Source organism: Ananas comosus, linkage group 7, assembly GCF_001540865.1.
Source record: "Ananas comosus cultivar F153 linkage group 7, ASM154086v1, whole genome shotgun sequence".
In the NCBI taxonomy this organism is placed as follows: Eukaryota; Viridiplantae; Streptophyta; class Magnoliopsida; order Poales; family Bromeliaceae; genus Ananas; species Ananas comosus.
Window position 1 is genome coordinate 10,100,957 of NC_033627.1, and position 17,061 is coordinate 10,118,017.

At 35.5% G+C, this 17,061-nt stretch overlaps 1 protein-coding gene across 4 annotated transcripts; it reads left to right on the forward strand.

Annotated features, from left to right (window-relative positions):
- LOC109713471 (WAT1-related protein At4g19185) lies at positions 4,917-16,222 on the forward strand. 4 transcript variants are annotated; one of them, XM_020237567.1, is made up of 8 exons: positions 4,917-5,022; positions 5,186-5,450; positions 11,993-12,055; positions 12,135-12,251; positions 12,328-12,613; positions 13,973-14,128; positions 15,130-15,281; positions 15,832-16,222. In XM_020237567.1, exons 2-8 carry the CDS (start codon positions 5,230-5,232, stop codon positions 16,040-16,042), a joined length of 1,206 nt encoding a protein of 401 aa, XP_020093156.1. In that variant the 5' UTR covers positions 4,917-5,022; positions 5,186-5,229; the 3' UTR covers positions 16,043-16,222. The 4 variants fall into 4 exon arrangements, with proteins under 4 accessions (XP_020093156.1, XP_020093157.1, XP_020093160.1 ...); XM_020237568.1 differs by having other exon boundaries at positions 4,933-5,022; positions 5,189-5,450; XM_020237569.1 differs by lacking the exon at positions 4,917-5,022 and having other exon boundaries at positions 5,074-5,450; positions 12,328-12,377; positions 12,465-12,613.

Sequence of the window (17,061 nt, forward strand, 5' to 3'; positions counted from 1 at the left end):
ACAAATCTTTTAATCGATCTATAATATTTTATGTAGTGGCTATATTTGGACTAGAGTAGTTTTAGAATAAATGACTCTCTTTAGAAAGCGGGACGTCTATAATAATCTGGCCTACCAACAATAATAACTGATTGGACCAAACCATCGGCCCAAAATATTTAAGCCTAGTAATTATTACTAGTGTTCATGGTCTCTTATATATCCAATTTAGGCCAAAGCCCTATCACACAACCCAAAATCATCAGGTGATGTGAGCCTTGTCTCACCAGCCTTGTACTCTTCTGGTGATTGACTTTGATACCAAATGTAACGACCCAGTCCACTACAAATAATAAGCTCAGTTATTATTATCAGTTTCCATATTCTCTTATATACCCAATTACAACTCTATATTCTCTTATATACCCAATTACAATTCTATTTTCATAAGATGTGGGGGTGTTACAATGTTACACAATTATTACATTTTACACACTGAAGATTAAATAGTCTTCATCAATTCTAAAGTAATGCCCCTACTACTATCGTTATTACATTTCACAAACCAACGATTAAATAGCCTTCATCAATTCCAAAGTAATGCCCCTACTAAATAGGTGCATCTATTTGAAGTAAGATTTCATGTCAAGTACATAGTTGTCATAAAACCGACTTATTAAATGCATCAACCATTCAAAGAATAATAACTATTCTTTAGGCCAAACCGAATAGATTTTATTTGCTATTAATAAAATAGGAACATTTTCAATTTTAATTAATTTAAAAGTTCTCTCAAAAAGATGATCTTATTCCTAGATTTTAGAACTTCGAGGTTTCATATATTTGCGCTTAGTGCGGCAAGTGCTGATTTGGCGAATCGAGTTAGTTTGTGCATTGACAAAGCCCTTAGCAGGTTCCTCCACGCCGTGCACAGCAAAAAGTTAAAGAATATACCACTATAAAATCTGATTGTAATTAAGCAATCTAACACCGACCGTCCCTAGAGCAAGTGGCAAAGGGCTTGGTGGTTGGTATCCGAGACCCAAGTTCGAATCCTAGTTGATTCACATTTCTAGCTAAGTTTATTTCTATATGAAAATAAACAAAGTGGGTAGCGTGCTATCTATCTCTCAAAAAAGAAAAAAAATTAAGCAATCTAACTAATTCGTGATAATTTCAGAAAATTGAACTCACAAAGGAGTGCTACAACTTGAAGGAAAACGAACTACAAAACTTTTAATCTGAAAGCGTGTGAGGTGCTGCCCTCAAGCATATTTTCATCCTTCATGCTGGATTAACTAAAAACAACACTTCAAGATACGACCGAAATTCCTCATATATATATATATATAGAGAGAGAGAGAGAGAGAGAGAGAGAACTAAGTTGAAATACTATTAATTGCACCAATGACTTAGGGGTATTAAGTTTTCTGTCCTTGAATTAAAAGATGTGCTGTTAGGATGATGTGGGCCCCCTAGGGTTGAGTGGGTGGTAAAAATACTTCGTGCTATCAATAGTATTCCAGCCAGACTATCTATCTATCTATCTATATATATATATATATATATATATAGAGAGAGAGAGAGAGAGAGAGAGAGAGAGAGAGAGAGAGAGAGTCCGGCTACTATACTCTTATGAGTACGATTGCCCTCGTACTCATAAGTTGTTTTCGATGATAGAGCTTCCGAATCGACGATCCATACAGTTAAACATTATCTAGAGCATTTAAAACTTTTAGAAATCAAATTTCATAATTTTTCGACATCATTTACCTTACGATCAAAAGCTCACAAAATTGATAATTTTTAACGGTCGGTATGGGATATTTGCTAGTTTAACGGTGTAAAAGAATTAGAATAGGTTGAATTTTGATAGAAAATCTATTCACTACCTAGATAAAGATCAATAACTCTGATCTAAAATTGAAGGATCCGATCATCATTTTTAGGACGTCGTTCGATTTGACCGTTCATTTTATGCCCGTTTGTGGATTTTATTATGATTTCAAAAATTATGAAATTATTTTTAGAAGTTTTAAATACTTTAATCATATTTAACGGAGTGGATCGTCGATTCAGAAGCCCCATCATCGAAAACAACTTATGAGTACGAGGGCCAAATCTCATAAGAGTGTTATTATATATATATATATATAGAGAGTGAGGCTACTATGCTATCGAAGCACGGAGCCTTCCGTGCTTCCAGCTTCGTTTCGATGTTGCGACTTTCGAATCGTCGATCAGCTCCGTTAAACTTGATCTAGAGTTTTGGAGTACTAGAAAATAAATTTATTATTTTTCGATACCATTTGCCTAGTGATCGAATGGGCTCAAAATCAAAACAATTTCAATGGCTGTAGTGAGCCGTTTGCAAGTTTAACGGTGTAGAAATATCCAAATCACGTGAAATTTTGATAGAAATTCTTTATACTATATAAAACAAGAATCAATATTTTGATTTAAAATTTAATGTCATATTATTATATGTTGTAAGATTTTTATTTTCAGTCGTTGATTTTGAGCTCCTTCATTCAATAGGCAAATATATCGTAAATTATAAAATTTATTTTCTAGGTACTTCAAATACTCTAGATCAAGTTTAGGAGCCGATCGACGATTCGAAAATCGCAACATCGAAAACGAGCTGAAGACGGAAGGCTCCGTCTTCCGATAGCATAGTAGCCTCACTCTATATATATATATATATATATATAATATATATATATATATACACTCTTATGAGTACGATTACCCTCCGTACTCATAAGATGATAGAGCTTCCGAATCGATGATCCATACTGTTAAACGTTATCTAGAGCATTTAAAATGTCTAGAAATCAAATTTATAATTTTTTGACATCATTTACCTTATGATCAAAAGCTCACAAAATTGATAATTTTTAACGGTCGGTATGGAATATTTGCTAGTTTAACGGTATAAAAGAATCGAAATCGGTTGAATTTTTTATATAAAATTTTCTTCACTACATAGATAAAGATCAATAACTCCGATCTTAAATTGAAGGATCCGATCATTTATTTTTAAGACGTCGTTCAATTTTGACCGTTCATTTTATACCCGCTTGATGAACTTTATTATGATTTCGAAAAATTACGAAATTCATTTTTTAGAAGTTTTAAATACTCTAGATCATATTTAACGGAGTGGATCGTCGGAAGCTCCATCATTGAAAACAACTTATGAGTATGAGTATAGTAGCCATAGCTTGTATATAGAGTTGAGCTAGAATACTCCCAAAAGCACAAAGTGGTTGGTGCTTTTGTGTTTTTAGCCTTTGGATGGAAAGATGTAGGGTTGTGATGATGGTGGTAGATGGTGGTAGGTGGAATAATGTTTGATCCAAAGGCTATTAGTAATCAAGGAGTAGATCCAAGGGCTAAAAACATAGAAGCATCAAGGGGTTGGTGCTTCTAAAAGTATAGTAGCCGGACTCATATAAAATTATGAAATTTGATTTCTAAAAGTTTTAAATGCTCTAGATAATATTTAACGGTATGGATCGTCGATTCGGAAGCTCAATCATTGAAAACAACTTATAAGTACGAGGACAATCGTACTCATAAGAGTATAGTAGCCGGACTCATATATATATATATATATATATATATATATATATATATATATATATATATATATATATATAAGTTGCAGCTAGAATACTACTCCGAATAGCGAAAACGGGTTCCTTGCCACCCATTTGTTTCTGAGGATAGAGCTTTAAATCGACGATCGCACCATTGAACATGATCTATACCATTGAATGTTTAGAAATTAAATTTTAAATCTTTTCGATATCATTTGCCTAATGTAATGGGTTTTCAAAATTTGTAATTTTAATGGTCGATATGAGCGTTTCTCATTTAACGTGTTAAGATATCAAATCAATTAAATTTTTGTTAGAAAATTCTTTAAACTATTTAAAACAAGATCTATACTTCTTGATCTTGATTACCAGACTCCTATCATCATTTTTTAAAGAATTTATTTTTAGTCGTTTATTTTGTGTCTACTCGATGGATAAGAGAATAATATCGAAAATATATTGAAATTTTGATTTCTAAACACTTCTAGTGTATAGATCATGTTCAACGTGCCGATCGTCGATTTGGAGGCTCTATCGTCTAAAACAAATGGTGACAACCGAGCCCATTTGCGATCGATAGTATTCTAGCTCAACTCTCTCTCTCTCTCTCTCTCTCTCTCTTTCTCTCTTCTCTCTCTCTCTACTCTCTCTCTCTCTCTCTCTCTCTCTTATATATATTATATATATATATATATAGGCCGTGGCTACTATACTATTATGAGTATTGGAGCCCTCGTACTCATAAGTTGTTTTCGATGATTGAGCTTCCAAATCGACGATCCACTCTGTTAAATATGATCTAGAGTATTTGAAACTTCTAGAAAATAAATTTCGTAAATTTTCGAAATCATAATAAAGTCCATCAAGCGGGCATAAAATGAACGGTCAAAATCGAACGACGTCTTAAAAGAGGATGATCGGATCCTTCAATTCAAGATCGGAGTTATTGATCTTTATCTAGGTAGTGAATAGAATTTTTTATAAAAAATTCAGCAAATTCCGATTCTTTTATACCGTTAAACTAGCAAGTATCCTATACCGGCCCTTAAAAATTGTGAAATTTGTGAACTCTTGATCGTAAGGTAAATGATGTCGAAAAATTATAAAATTTGATTTCTAGAAGTTTTAAATGCTGTAAATAACGTTTAACGGTATGGATCGTCGATTCGGAAGCTTTATTATCGAAAATGATTTATGAGTACGAGAGCGATCGTACTGGTATAGTATATAGTTTGAGTATCCTATATATATATATATATATATATATATATATATATATATATATATATATATTTTCAATTCAATTTGGTTTCTGTTTTTGGGCCGAAAAGACTTGATAACCATACCGAACAGGCTCTTTCAGCTTGGTTTTTCAGAATACGGGGTAACGTTGCATTGCACGGATGAATTGGTTCCCAACCCAGACCCGCGCCCACCGGTAGGTCCCTGACCGATTAGCTTACGAACCCTGTTAGTTATGCTTGTGTTTTACATTATAGTTTCGCCAGCATGATTAGCATCGCCTGCTCCTTCTGATTCCCGAAGATTGCTTGCTTAAAAAATTAAAATTAAAAATTAAAAATTCGAAATCCCGACTGCAGCAGTCAGCATCCATCCGTCGGAGGTGACTGGTGAGGGTGAGGAGATGGTTCTGGTGGTGAACGGCGGCGGCGGGGGCGGGGATCAGCACCAGATGTTGGTGCTGAAGGCGCATGCCACGATGGCGGTCGTCCAGGTCATCAGCGCCGGCTACCACGTCATCGCCAAGCTCGCCCTCAACGTCGGCATGAACCAAGTCGTCTTCTGCATCTTCCGCGACCTCATCGCCCTCTCCATCCTCGCCCCCATCGCCTTCTTCCGGGAGAGGTATTTCAATCAGCAATCCCATCTCTGCTGGCCTTCTTCCTTTCTACTTTGCGGTTCCATTTATTCCGAGAATCCGCACAGAGGGGAATCATCAGCATTATATGGATAATTTATTATGCAAAACAAAGAAATTTCTACCACGAATCCAGATTAAAATATTATCCCCTTCTTTTATCCTCTTTCTATTTTTGTAAAAATTGGTGCCCTGTTATTTCGCCCGGCAGACAGCACCCATTCTGTCTTGGCTGATTCCTTGTTGAAGTGAATACTTGCCTTAATCGCCTACGAGCACCGACCCCATCTTCTCAATCTACAGAAAATATGTGCCCTACTGGTTGCATGCCCGAAACTTGGGGCAACCAAAAAAAAAAAAAAACATAGATCTAATTGTTCTTCTTCAGCAGAAAACCTAGCATTTCTTTTCAGACTTAGGACTGTTTGGTTGCTTCAACACAAGATGCTGCAGAAAAGTGTAATGTTGTTTCTTAGGGAACACCTGAAAGGGCCTGCATTCAAAGTGCCAGGAATTTTGTTGCATGCTGATGCATGACAAGTAGCATGCCATTCACATCCACTTTACTACTAAGTCCTGGTTTTGGAATGCTATCAACTTGTGGCAAAAGGAATAGTCAACGTTCAGATTCGAGGAAGTTTGGTTAATGCGAGAAGACTTTAGAAGCTTTGTTCCATTATGGTGGGACGAGATGTTAAGCAAATGTACTAGCATCCTATCATTCGTTGCTAAAGTAACGATACTGTTGTAGGAGGAACAAAAATGGTGTATAGAGAATTGTAGTATAGTAAATGCTAAGAAGTATGCTGAAAAATACAAAACTAGATGTCTTGGAGGTACAACAATGCTTAACACAATGGCAGTAGAAGAAAATGAAGCAACTTGAGGAGTCTGGCTGCTATTATTGTGGATAAGGAATTACTTTGAAGGCACATGCTAAATAGCAGTGGTTATGAAATAGAAAGGTTTTTCACGCGGAGGCAAATGGGAGCAAGCGTGAGAACTCTATCGATGTGAAAGAGGATGAAGGTAGGAGACTTTACAGGAAGGAAGAAAAGAGGGAGTATTTCTAACAGATACAAGGAGGTCTGTGCCCCGGTAGTCTCAGATAGCTTGTCAATTGGTGATTGCAGTAGTCTACTCTAGGAAAGAATCATCCCGCACCCCGAGCAACTTACTACACCTTTTTCTTTGGAAGAGATTAAAATGACTAGTTTTCAGTTAGGCGGAGAGAAGGTGCTAGGTTGGATTGGTTTAATATGAAGTTCTACCGGATTTTCTTGGAAGTGGTAAAGGACGATTGATATTATATTTTCCGAGACCATTATGATGGTACAGTGAGAACTGGGCCTATAGATTACTTGTATATTTGTTTAGTCCCCAAGAGAGGGGGCAAGGCTGGCCAATGACTTTAGACCCGTTTGTTTTATTACTAGAATACAAAGGATCATGTCCAAAGTACTCGCTAATAGATTAGAAGGTGTATTGAAAGACATCATCTCTCCCTCCCAATTCGCTTTCTTGAAAGGCCAGTTGATTCTAAACTCTTTCATGACAGTTAGTGAGCTATCGTGTCAGTTCTCAAAAGTGGGACAGGAAAGTGTTGGAGTTAAAGCTGATTTCGAGAAGGCTTAGAAAAGAGTGAATTGGTTGTACCTTAGGAAGGTTATTACATGGTTAGAGGCAAACCACAACGGTGGGGATGGGTCAAACAATGTATATCCAATGCCAAAATAGCAATTCTAGTTAATGACCACCCCTGTAAATGGATCAGAGTAAAAAGAGGTTTGTGTCAGGGTGATCTTTTATCTCCTTATCTCTTTCTCATGATAATGGAGGGTGGCGAACATGACGGAACGGGCAGTCATTAATAACTAACAATCTTTTGAGCGGGGTGGGACATAATGAGGAGAGCAAGGTCGCATTAATCATATATGTAGACAGCACGATCTTTTTTTGCAAGATAGAGAAAGCAAATGAGAAACCTTAAATTTGTGTGGAGCATCTTTGAGTGTGCATTTGTCTAATGATAAATAAGAATAAGTCATTGCTCTTCTATCTAGGTAGAGACGACAATAAAGGTGAGAGGTTGGCTAATATCCTAGAGATGCAAACTGGAGACGAAGGTTAGAAGTATCGGGTGGTGCTGTACGGCACGAGACGTATGACACTGTGCCCCTAATTAGTGGGCATAGTATGGGAGTTCCCTGCTTGGTCCCCGAGTGTCGCAATACCTTTTGCATATCGCACGAGACAGTCACAGCATAGTCGCAGTGCTTTAATCTTTTTATTTTTGGGCCTACTTTTTTTTTTTTTATCTTTTTTTTGGTTTTCTCCTATAGACATTGCTCTCATTCTCCCACAGACGTCCTTCTCTCTCATTCTCTTTTACCCTCTCTTCTCCTTTACTGTCTCTCTGTCTTTCCTTTTTTCCTCATCTCTTTCTCTATTTTTTTTTATTTCTATTTTTTCCTCTCTTTTCTTTTCATCATTTTTTTCTCTAATTTCTTTTTCTGTTTGATCGTTTCAAGCTGAAAAGAAAAGGCAAAGAAATAGCAAATCAAAGATATACTAATTAGGTAAGTAAAAGAATTTACAATTTAATTTTTTTCATAGATTTTGAATATTCTAACTTGTAGAACTTTTTTTTTGAAAAAGCATGAAATTATGTAAATTTTTGTTTATAGTTTACAAAAATAGATCTACTTGATTTAGTAATTATATGGTCTGATTTTTAATTATTTCGGATAGATCTTGCATTTTGTATGAGATTTATGACAAAAGTTTTTTAACTTTGAAAATTCTTTTTGAATTTAGAAGATTGAAAATACTAAGAAAATCAAAAACTAAATTGAGGCAATTGATGTTTAAATTTGCTACATTAATTTGTTATATGATTTATTGTTAAATTTTTATGGATATATCTCATAATTTTTCTTAAAAAATTTAATAAAAAATAATTTTCTTCAAATTTTTAATAAATATTTTTAAAAGACGCAAAATGAAAAGGAATTATTGGAGCAGTTGCAATCCTATTCTAGTTAATCTAGTTATCATGCGGCCCCTCGTTGAATCAATATGGATGAATTTTGCAAATTTTCTTTAAAATTTTAAGAAAAAATAATGTTCTCTAATTTTGTATTTTACAATTTTTTAAATTTGAAAAAAAGAAAGATATCCGCAATTGTGAATCTTGTATTTGTAGATTACAATATGCCATATTATTCACTGCAACGATTATGTGGAACTAAGTAGGCATCTTTCCGTAAAAATACAAATTTAAATTCTTATTGTATCTGTGGATTTTGTTATTGTATTTTAATTTCTATTCTCTATGAGCTATAGTTATATTTTACTTTGTATATGAAAAAGCATACCACTATATAAATTGTTGACTGTTTTTTAAACTATATATAGCCAATGTTCATAATTATTTTTCTAAATCTTTCAAAATAACATTATAAAAGTTTATTAGGACAAAAAAAAATTAAAACAAGATCGTGCCAAAGCGTGCCACTAGGAGGTCGTGCGTGCTAATGAGCACACAAGCATGCCACGTGTCAATACGTAATCGTGCCAGTGTTGTATCATGCTAGGAAACAATCGACATGCCTTCGTGCCTGCGACACTTTAATCCTTGTTGGGGACCTTTCTTTGTCGACTATCTAGACTACCTCTCACGAACGAGTGACTTAGAAATAATTGGTAGCCCATAATAGGCAAGATTGTGAAAATCAAGGTTTTAAGTGCCCGTCGGCACGGGCCGTATCCACCGTGCCGTACTGTGCCAACAAAATACCGGCACGATACAGATCACGTGCCAATGGCATAGCTCAAAACCCTCTATTCTTTAAATTAGTAAGTAATTTCTTCAATAAAATTCAAAAGATGTGATAAAAAGATATAATAAATAGTTAGAATATTTTTTTGCTAAAGAAAATAAATATTTCATGCTATTATTTGTCGACACACAAGAATTTTTTTGATCGGCACGCATCGGCACGTCTAGGCACACACCGTGCTGTACCGTGCTGGCAAGTTTCCGGCACGACCCCGTGCCACGACACTTAAATCCTTGGTGAAAATAGATTGAAGGGTGGCAAGCTAAACTCCTTTTGCGGGAAGGCAAACTGGTCTGAGTGAACTCAGTACTTTCGAATGTGCCTTTGTACTTCTGAGTGTATAGAGTGCCTAAATTGGTTTTATGGGGTATCGAAGCCCTCTAGAGGGCTTTTTTTTGGAAGGAAAGGACTGTTGTCGCTGGGGGACATTATCTGTATGATGGAAGTCGGTCTGTTGGAACAAAACAGATGGTTGTTTATGGATTGAGGGAATGGAGAACATGAACGTAGACTTGTTGCCAAAATAGTGGTGGCGGTCGACTCCTCGGATACGAGCCACTAGTGGAGTACCCTAGTTAATGCCCTATACTATTCTCGAAGGAGATCGCTTAGACAAGGAGTTCTCTTCAGACCCCACTCGCAATGGTGGTGGAATGTTTTAAAGACTAGAGACATCTTTAAGTATGGTGTCACTTATGTGGTTGGGGACGGTAGTAGTGTGGGCTTCTGGTTTGACTTATGGTGCAGTGATTCTACCCTACCGTCTTCATGCCTCCACATTTTTAGAATAGTGTAGAAAGATTGTTGGGTGATGGATTGCTCTGAGGGGAGCAAGTGGAAATAGGATGACATCCTGGTATGTTTTGTCCCAAGCTGCGTAATGTGATGGAGATTCGATATGGGAATTAAATGAGGCATTATCTAACTTAACACTGTCTAATTGAATGGAGATTGGCCTAGTTAGATTGGATTTTGGTTGGATCTCTTTATAACTTCTTGCAAGATGGAGTCAAAGATAGGAGTTTCACATAACTGTGAAAGATTCATACCCCGTTGAAAGTCAAATTTTTTGTTTGGTTAGTTCTGAAAAGAAAGGTACTTGTGGTCGACAATTTACAGAAGGGGGTTGGCAAGGGGAGCAGGGCTGTGTACTCTGTCTGGATGATTTCGAGATGGTCGACCATTTATTTGCAGAATGTGAAGTTAATAGACTTTTGTTGGATTTTTTGATTCCTAATAAGAAGAACATCCACAGATGCCCTTTAGAGGCGAGTCGACTCAAATGGGGCCCCACGAGGCGAAATGAGTTAGCACAATTGCCATCGCTTGGTGGGTAATTTGGCTTGAGAGAAACAGAAGAATTTTACAAAAAAGGAAACACTCCTTGAAATAGATGTTTGTGGAGTTCGTTCGTTGAGGGGCCTCTAAGAAGAATACCGTGTTGTGTAACCTCCTGGTTCTCAGTGTTTGGGCCTTGTTTTTGTTCTCTTTTTTTGCCTTTTAGGATCCTATATATTCTTTCTTTTTCTTTTTCTTCATTTTAGTGGCTTGGTTGCCTCACTCTGTAGCCAAGTTTGTCTCCTAAATGAATGAAGCGGTAGTGTGCTACCATGCTCTCGAAAAACAAAAGTAGATAGGCAAAACAACATTACGATGGGGATCCTACCACATAAAATAATTGCTGTTGCATGATTCCCACCCCATTTACACATACAGACTGTATGGCTCCGTGCATTGTCATTTTTTTCCTACCTTTGACTCCTCCAGATTACATGTTGGTGAGGTTATTCACTTCATTTCTTTCCAGAAAACCAAACTTAAATTCAGCAAGATGGCTGAGTATTTGGTTGGTTCTTGCTTATGCATCAACTAATATAAGAATTGATCATTTTCGCAGTTATATAAGGATTTGTTATTATAATGGTTAAAATATATTGAAATTAGTTCTTTTCTGTTAGAAAATATTTGTGAATGTCTAGGCCAAGGAATATGACTGTAACTTTCGTACGACGAATCCTGTGCTATGAGTCAGAAACTTATTCAACTTAGACCAATCATTTATATTGCACTTGATGCATAGGCAAAAAGCAACAAGACCCATAATTTTTGGTTTTTAGTAACTCCAACTATTCCATGTCATATGTATCAGGAAGGATTGTAAATTCAAATGCTCTACTATTGGCTTTGCAAGCGATTTGGGCACATCCTCCAGAGTGTGATCTAACCCCTTACCCTTTGGACTGTGTTCCCTGTCACTCTGTGTGTGCATTAATGATTGTGTGCTTGCGGGCATGTGCGTCCGCGGGGGTGGATGGTTTGGGGGTTTGTATGCGTGTGTGCTCTCTTATTTCATACGGAAAGGTGTACAGTAATTTTCGTGCGTATCCGGGCTATGGGCATGATATATAAGTTACATAGTTCTATTTCTACATATGTATGTTTTTGGATGTTAGCCTTTCTGGTTTCTTTGGTATGCCATGACCATGTACATTTGGCCATGTTGAACCTGCACTATATAATTACGGTTTTATATATAGCATAATATAGGTATAGTGCTCTTAACCTTTTTAGTACCAGTACTCGTTTTGTAAAATTAGAATTTCTGCTCTCAAACAAGCTTATGCTTTCAGTAGACTGTGTAATCAAATGTTTTTCATTCAATAATGACATCTTTCTTTGGTTTACAGAAATGTCCGACTTCCACTAACTCGACGCCTCCTTGTGTCATTTTTCATTCTTGGGCTAACCGGGTACCCACTAAACTCAATTTAAATAGAGTAATGTCATCACTCACAAAAATTCTTATTTAATATTGTGACACCTTTGTAGGATTTTTGGCAATCAGCTGTTATTCCTAGTTGGTCTTAGCTACACAAATCCAACTTATGCTGCAGCTATTCAACCTTCAATACCTGTGTTCACCTTCCTCTTGGCTGCAATTACAGGGTCAGTTATTTTAGGTACTTATCAATTCTTTACCTCTATTTTCTATTTCTCATTCTTAAGATTTGCTGGTTTGCAGTGCGGAAACTGTGACCTTAATTACATCTGAGGGCCGAGCTAAGATTGCTGGTACATTTATATGTGTTTCGGGTGCTGTACTAATGGTGTTGTATAGAGGCCCAGCTATATTTGGTAATAATGAATTTGACATAGCAGCTCAAAATGACATAAGCGCAAAGGCTCAGCCTGAGCCAGCTGGATGGTTAGCATCTTGGTTTATTGATTTTGGACTTGAACAGTGGCATATTGGAGTTTTGTGCTTAATAGGAAACTGTTTGTGCATGGCTACTTATCTTGCTTTACAGGTAATGAAATAGGCAGACTATCAATTTGCTCCATATATATTTATATATATTTTTCCTTATTTACATGATGCAGAAATCATAGGTTCAAGCGTCTTACTAGCAGAAATTTTGTTGTTATCACTTGATACAAAAGATTGAATGCATCCAATAAACAATAGATTATCAAAAATTGATCTTAGAAATGTGCCAGTTTTTCACCAGCAAGGGGGTATCTTACTATTGACATGCTAGCCTATGCCACAGCGTGTATCATGCTGGCATAGATGAGACCACCACCTCCATGCTGTAGCATGACCATCCACATAATTGCAAAAGGCTTGGGTGTTCAAAAGAAAAGTTAATGTAAAGAAACATCTTTGCCTTTATTAAAACTACAAAGCTACATTTTTTTCCCTTTTTTTATTGCAAACTTATTTAAGGATTCTCGTACTCTGCCTCTTCCAATATTATCGATTATCTATGTTCTAGATATTACTTCAGGGTTTTTGGGCGACTAATCCTACAGAGTTCTTTTAGTTGTAAAAATAGACATTCAAAATTTTTATTTGTAAAATTAGGCTTAAGCAGTGAATGATTTACTGCTTTTAGAATTCACTGCTTTCTAAAATCATAAATCATTCACTGCTTTTACCAAATTTATATATTTTCTACATCTGAACTTCAAAGGATGTGTAACATTAAACAGTAAAATAATTTTAACGTTCTGAGAAAGCAGCAAATGATTTATCGCCTTTAAAAAGCAGTGAATCCTTCACCTCATAAAACTAGTTTTGTAAATAAATTTTTTGAAGGACTACTTTTACAATTATAATATTTTTCAAGCCTATTAATAGAAAAATGCTTACTTCTCTACTTGAACTCTAGTGGATTGTTGGTGATTTAGCTTGGTTTTGTGAATTTTTCTATTGCTGTCTTTCTTTTAGAAACAATAGCATTCTTACTTATATCATGTTGGCAAATTTTTACATGCTAAATACTCACAACTTGTAACAAAGCTGTATGAGCAAATTGTTGTATGTGAAGGAAACTTTTCCATTTCTTGTTGCTTGCCATTTACAATTTGTATATTTTATGGAAGTCAAAAGTCTGCTGAAATGTCTCATTCAGAACACATTCTTATGTCTATAATGTCTATACAAGATTAATGCCCTTTGACAGTTCTCTTTCGAAATTGTTATTTTTATCTTTTTGTGAAGCGCACAGATCATTTATATGCAAACCCACTCAAACTTTATGATTATATACTATTTGAGTGAGGAAGGTTGAAACTGTCAACATGAAAACTAGGATATTAAGTGATTAGTGTCATCTGGTTGCTGCTATTTCATGTTGGTTCATGTGAGGTTGCACTAATTTCAGGCTCCAGTTTTGGCGAAGTACCCTTCCAGCTTGTCTTTGACAGCATACTCGTACTTCTTTGGAGCTGTTTTAATGGTTTTATCAGGATTCTTTGCAACTAATGATCAAGCAGATTGGACTCTGACACGATCTGAGACTATTGCAGTCTTATATGCAGTAAGTTTCCAGTTAATTACTGTTCTCCACAATGTACGAATTTTTGTTATCCTAGTAAATGCATGTCTCTTTAACAGGAGTTTCTGGCTTAAAATTTTTTTGGCTTAAAATTTTTTTGGCTGTGAGATATGAAGAACTTGTTTCTGTGACTTGTTGTTAATTTATGTTTGATTCTCTGCAAACTTCCTCTTATTTTATAGTCATGACTTTGCCTTAAAGTAGTTAACTAGTTGGAAGAAAGTAAAGACAAAAATAAAAAGGTGGACTCGTTTCACCGTTCTTACCATCCCTTTCATCTTTTATACTCCCTTAATCCAGCAACCCTGCCTCTTCCACCCTGTTCTGAATCCCATCCCAATCTCCTTTCTCGTGTTCTTGTACAGAGAGGGATGTGAGAATCTCTCTCTCTTCCTCTATATCCCTCTTCTTCCTTAGTATGTTCTCCTTTTTACGACTGTTTTGGGCCTACCTAAATTGGAGCTTGATCAGGCTTGGTCTAGATTTGCAGCTTCTAGATAGGATGAGGGATAGGGTTGGCTCGCCAGAGTTGCACCTGACAAAATAGGCTCTTGGGATGTTGTAAGCCGCAAATGAAGCGCTTTACCTTCCCTCATAGCTTACTCCCTGGTCTTTCGTAACTATTCTACGTAGAAATAACAGATCTGTATTCAGTTCTTTAACTTCTCCATATTTTGCAAATTTTAAGTTATGTCCTTTTCCCATTTGACTCTTTAGGCTTTCTTGTTTTACCATAAGATGATGCTAGTAATTTTTGTGCATTAGATCTTAGATTCAGAGCCACTTGTTTTCAGCTTTTCAATTATCTGATATTCTTTAATGATTTTTCTACATGACTTATATGAAATGTGCCTTCCTACATGCAGAATCTGGCCTTTTATTGATCGCATAAGCACAAATCTGCCACATTTTATTTGCACGAAGAAATTGCATGTATGTCTCAAATGTATAATATATTATATTAAATTACGGGTGTTTTTCAGGGAGTTGTCGCCTCTGCTCTTAACTATTGGCTGTTGACATGGTCAAATAAGATTCTAGGTCCTGCATTGGTTGCTTTATATAATCCACTTCAACCTGTGGTATCTGCCTTCTTCTCAAGGATTATTCTTGGAAGCCCCATTTACCTTGGAAGGTTTGAAAAAAAATTTGCCCCCTCCTACAGTAACTCAGATATTTCTTTGTATCCGCGAGTTCCTAGATCGTACTGTAGCTCCAAGAGTTATGCTAACATGCTTTTATATTTAGTCTTTCGATTAGAAGATAAGTTTTAATTCGCATCTCTTTTTTAGGAGAGTGAGTTAAAACCTAAATTCTAATGATATCTTTCTGATATCTGTTATTCAAGATGCAGTTTCTTATGATTGCCAACTCATTTGAATGAAGTTTTTCTTCTAAGTTTAATGATCATTCCAAATATTTGGCCTCGAAGTACTAAGTTTTTTCCTTTAATGTAATCTTCCCCCTTAATTAGCCTTTTGTATCTTTTTGTGGAAAGCTTCCTAGTCAATGCTTCTCTTTCTGAAAAACACTGTAAGCAGAATGTGCAGTCTTGCACTTGCAAAATTTGATTCCTACTATGCTAAAATCAATACCAAGTTTTATTTTCTTTTTCTTTTTTTCCTTTGTTACCTTTTTTTACATTATTTTTCTTGACATTTTTTTTTTTTTTTTTTCGTTAACAGCATTCTTGGGGGCCTTCTGATTATCTCTGGTCTTTATCTTGTAACTTGGGCGCGTCATAGAGAGCGGCACTCGGCCACTATTGGGATCTCATTTGTCAAATGCATAACTGAACAGCCCGATGTTGATGCACCGGCAAAAAAGAGAGGAAACATATTCTCCGGCTCCTCATCTGCATTTCCTTGGCCGTGGGTTGAGCCCCACGAATCATGATATTTCATTATTATTTTGGCCCCTTTTTTGATTTATATAATTAGAATTTAGAGCTAGGGAGCAAGAGCTCGCGAGAGTGACAGTTTTAGGGAGAATAGGGTAATATACTGCAGGTTCTTTGTAAGGATGTTACAGCAATCAATTTTTTTCAACCTGAGGTTTTTGAAAAATGTGCTTATATTTGTATGCAGCTGCGTCTTTCTTGTGCTTTTCACAGGATGTTATACGGTAGCAGCATGGAAATGCTTTTTTGAAAACTCTACTGGTGTGGCTTTCTTGTGTTCGCGACGTGCTCTTCATTTTGGATGGAGAGAATAGAGAGGAGAGAGAGTGAGAGGGAGGGGGAAAAAGAAAATTACTTTGAGAAAATTGTTAATTTTTTCTTGTTTGCAATGAACTCAGGGTAGGAAATAAGAGAAATTGAAAGAAATGGAGAAAGGGTGGCGTACCGCAAAAATTCTTTCTTTTTCTTTTTCTTTTTCTTTTTTGGCTTCACACGGTAAAAACGGATGTGGAAGTAAACGCTTTAGTTTACTTTTAGGCATACTCTAGCCTTTCTCTATATTTATATATATACTAGTTTAGGGCCCGCGCTTCGCGGCGGATCAATATAGGCAATCTAAAATATCAGTTTGATTTTCGATTTAAAATTTAAATTTAAATTTTGATTTTATAGTTGAATTTTAAACTATCATTCAGATTTAAAATTCAAAATTGATGAATTTCAAATAAATATCTTTCAGACTTAGATTTTAAATATTATTTTTAACTTTTAAATATCAAATATCAAATTTAAAATTTTAGGTTTCAAATATTAGATTTTATATTTTAAATTTTAAAATTCAAAATTTGAATATAAAATGTAAAATTTAAAATTTAGGAACTGAAATTTAAAGTTTAAAAATGTAAAATTGTAAAATTTAGTTTTAGTAATTAAGATAAAATATAAAATATTTAAATTTTAAGTTTTAACTTTTAAATTTCAAATTTCAATATTTTAAAAATTAAATTATAAATTG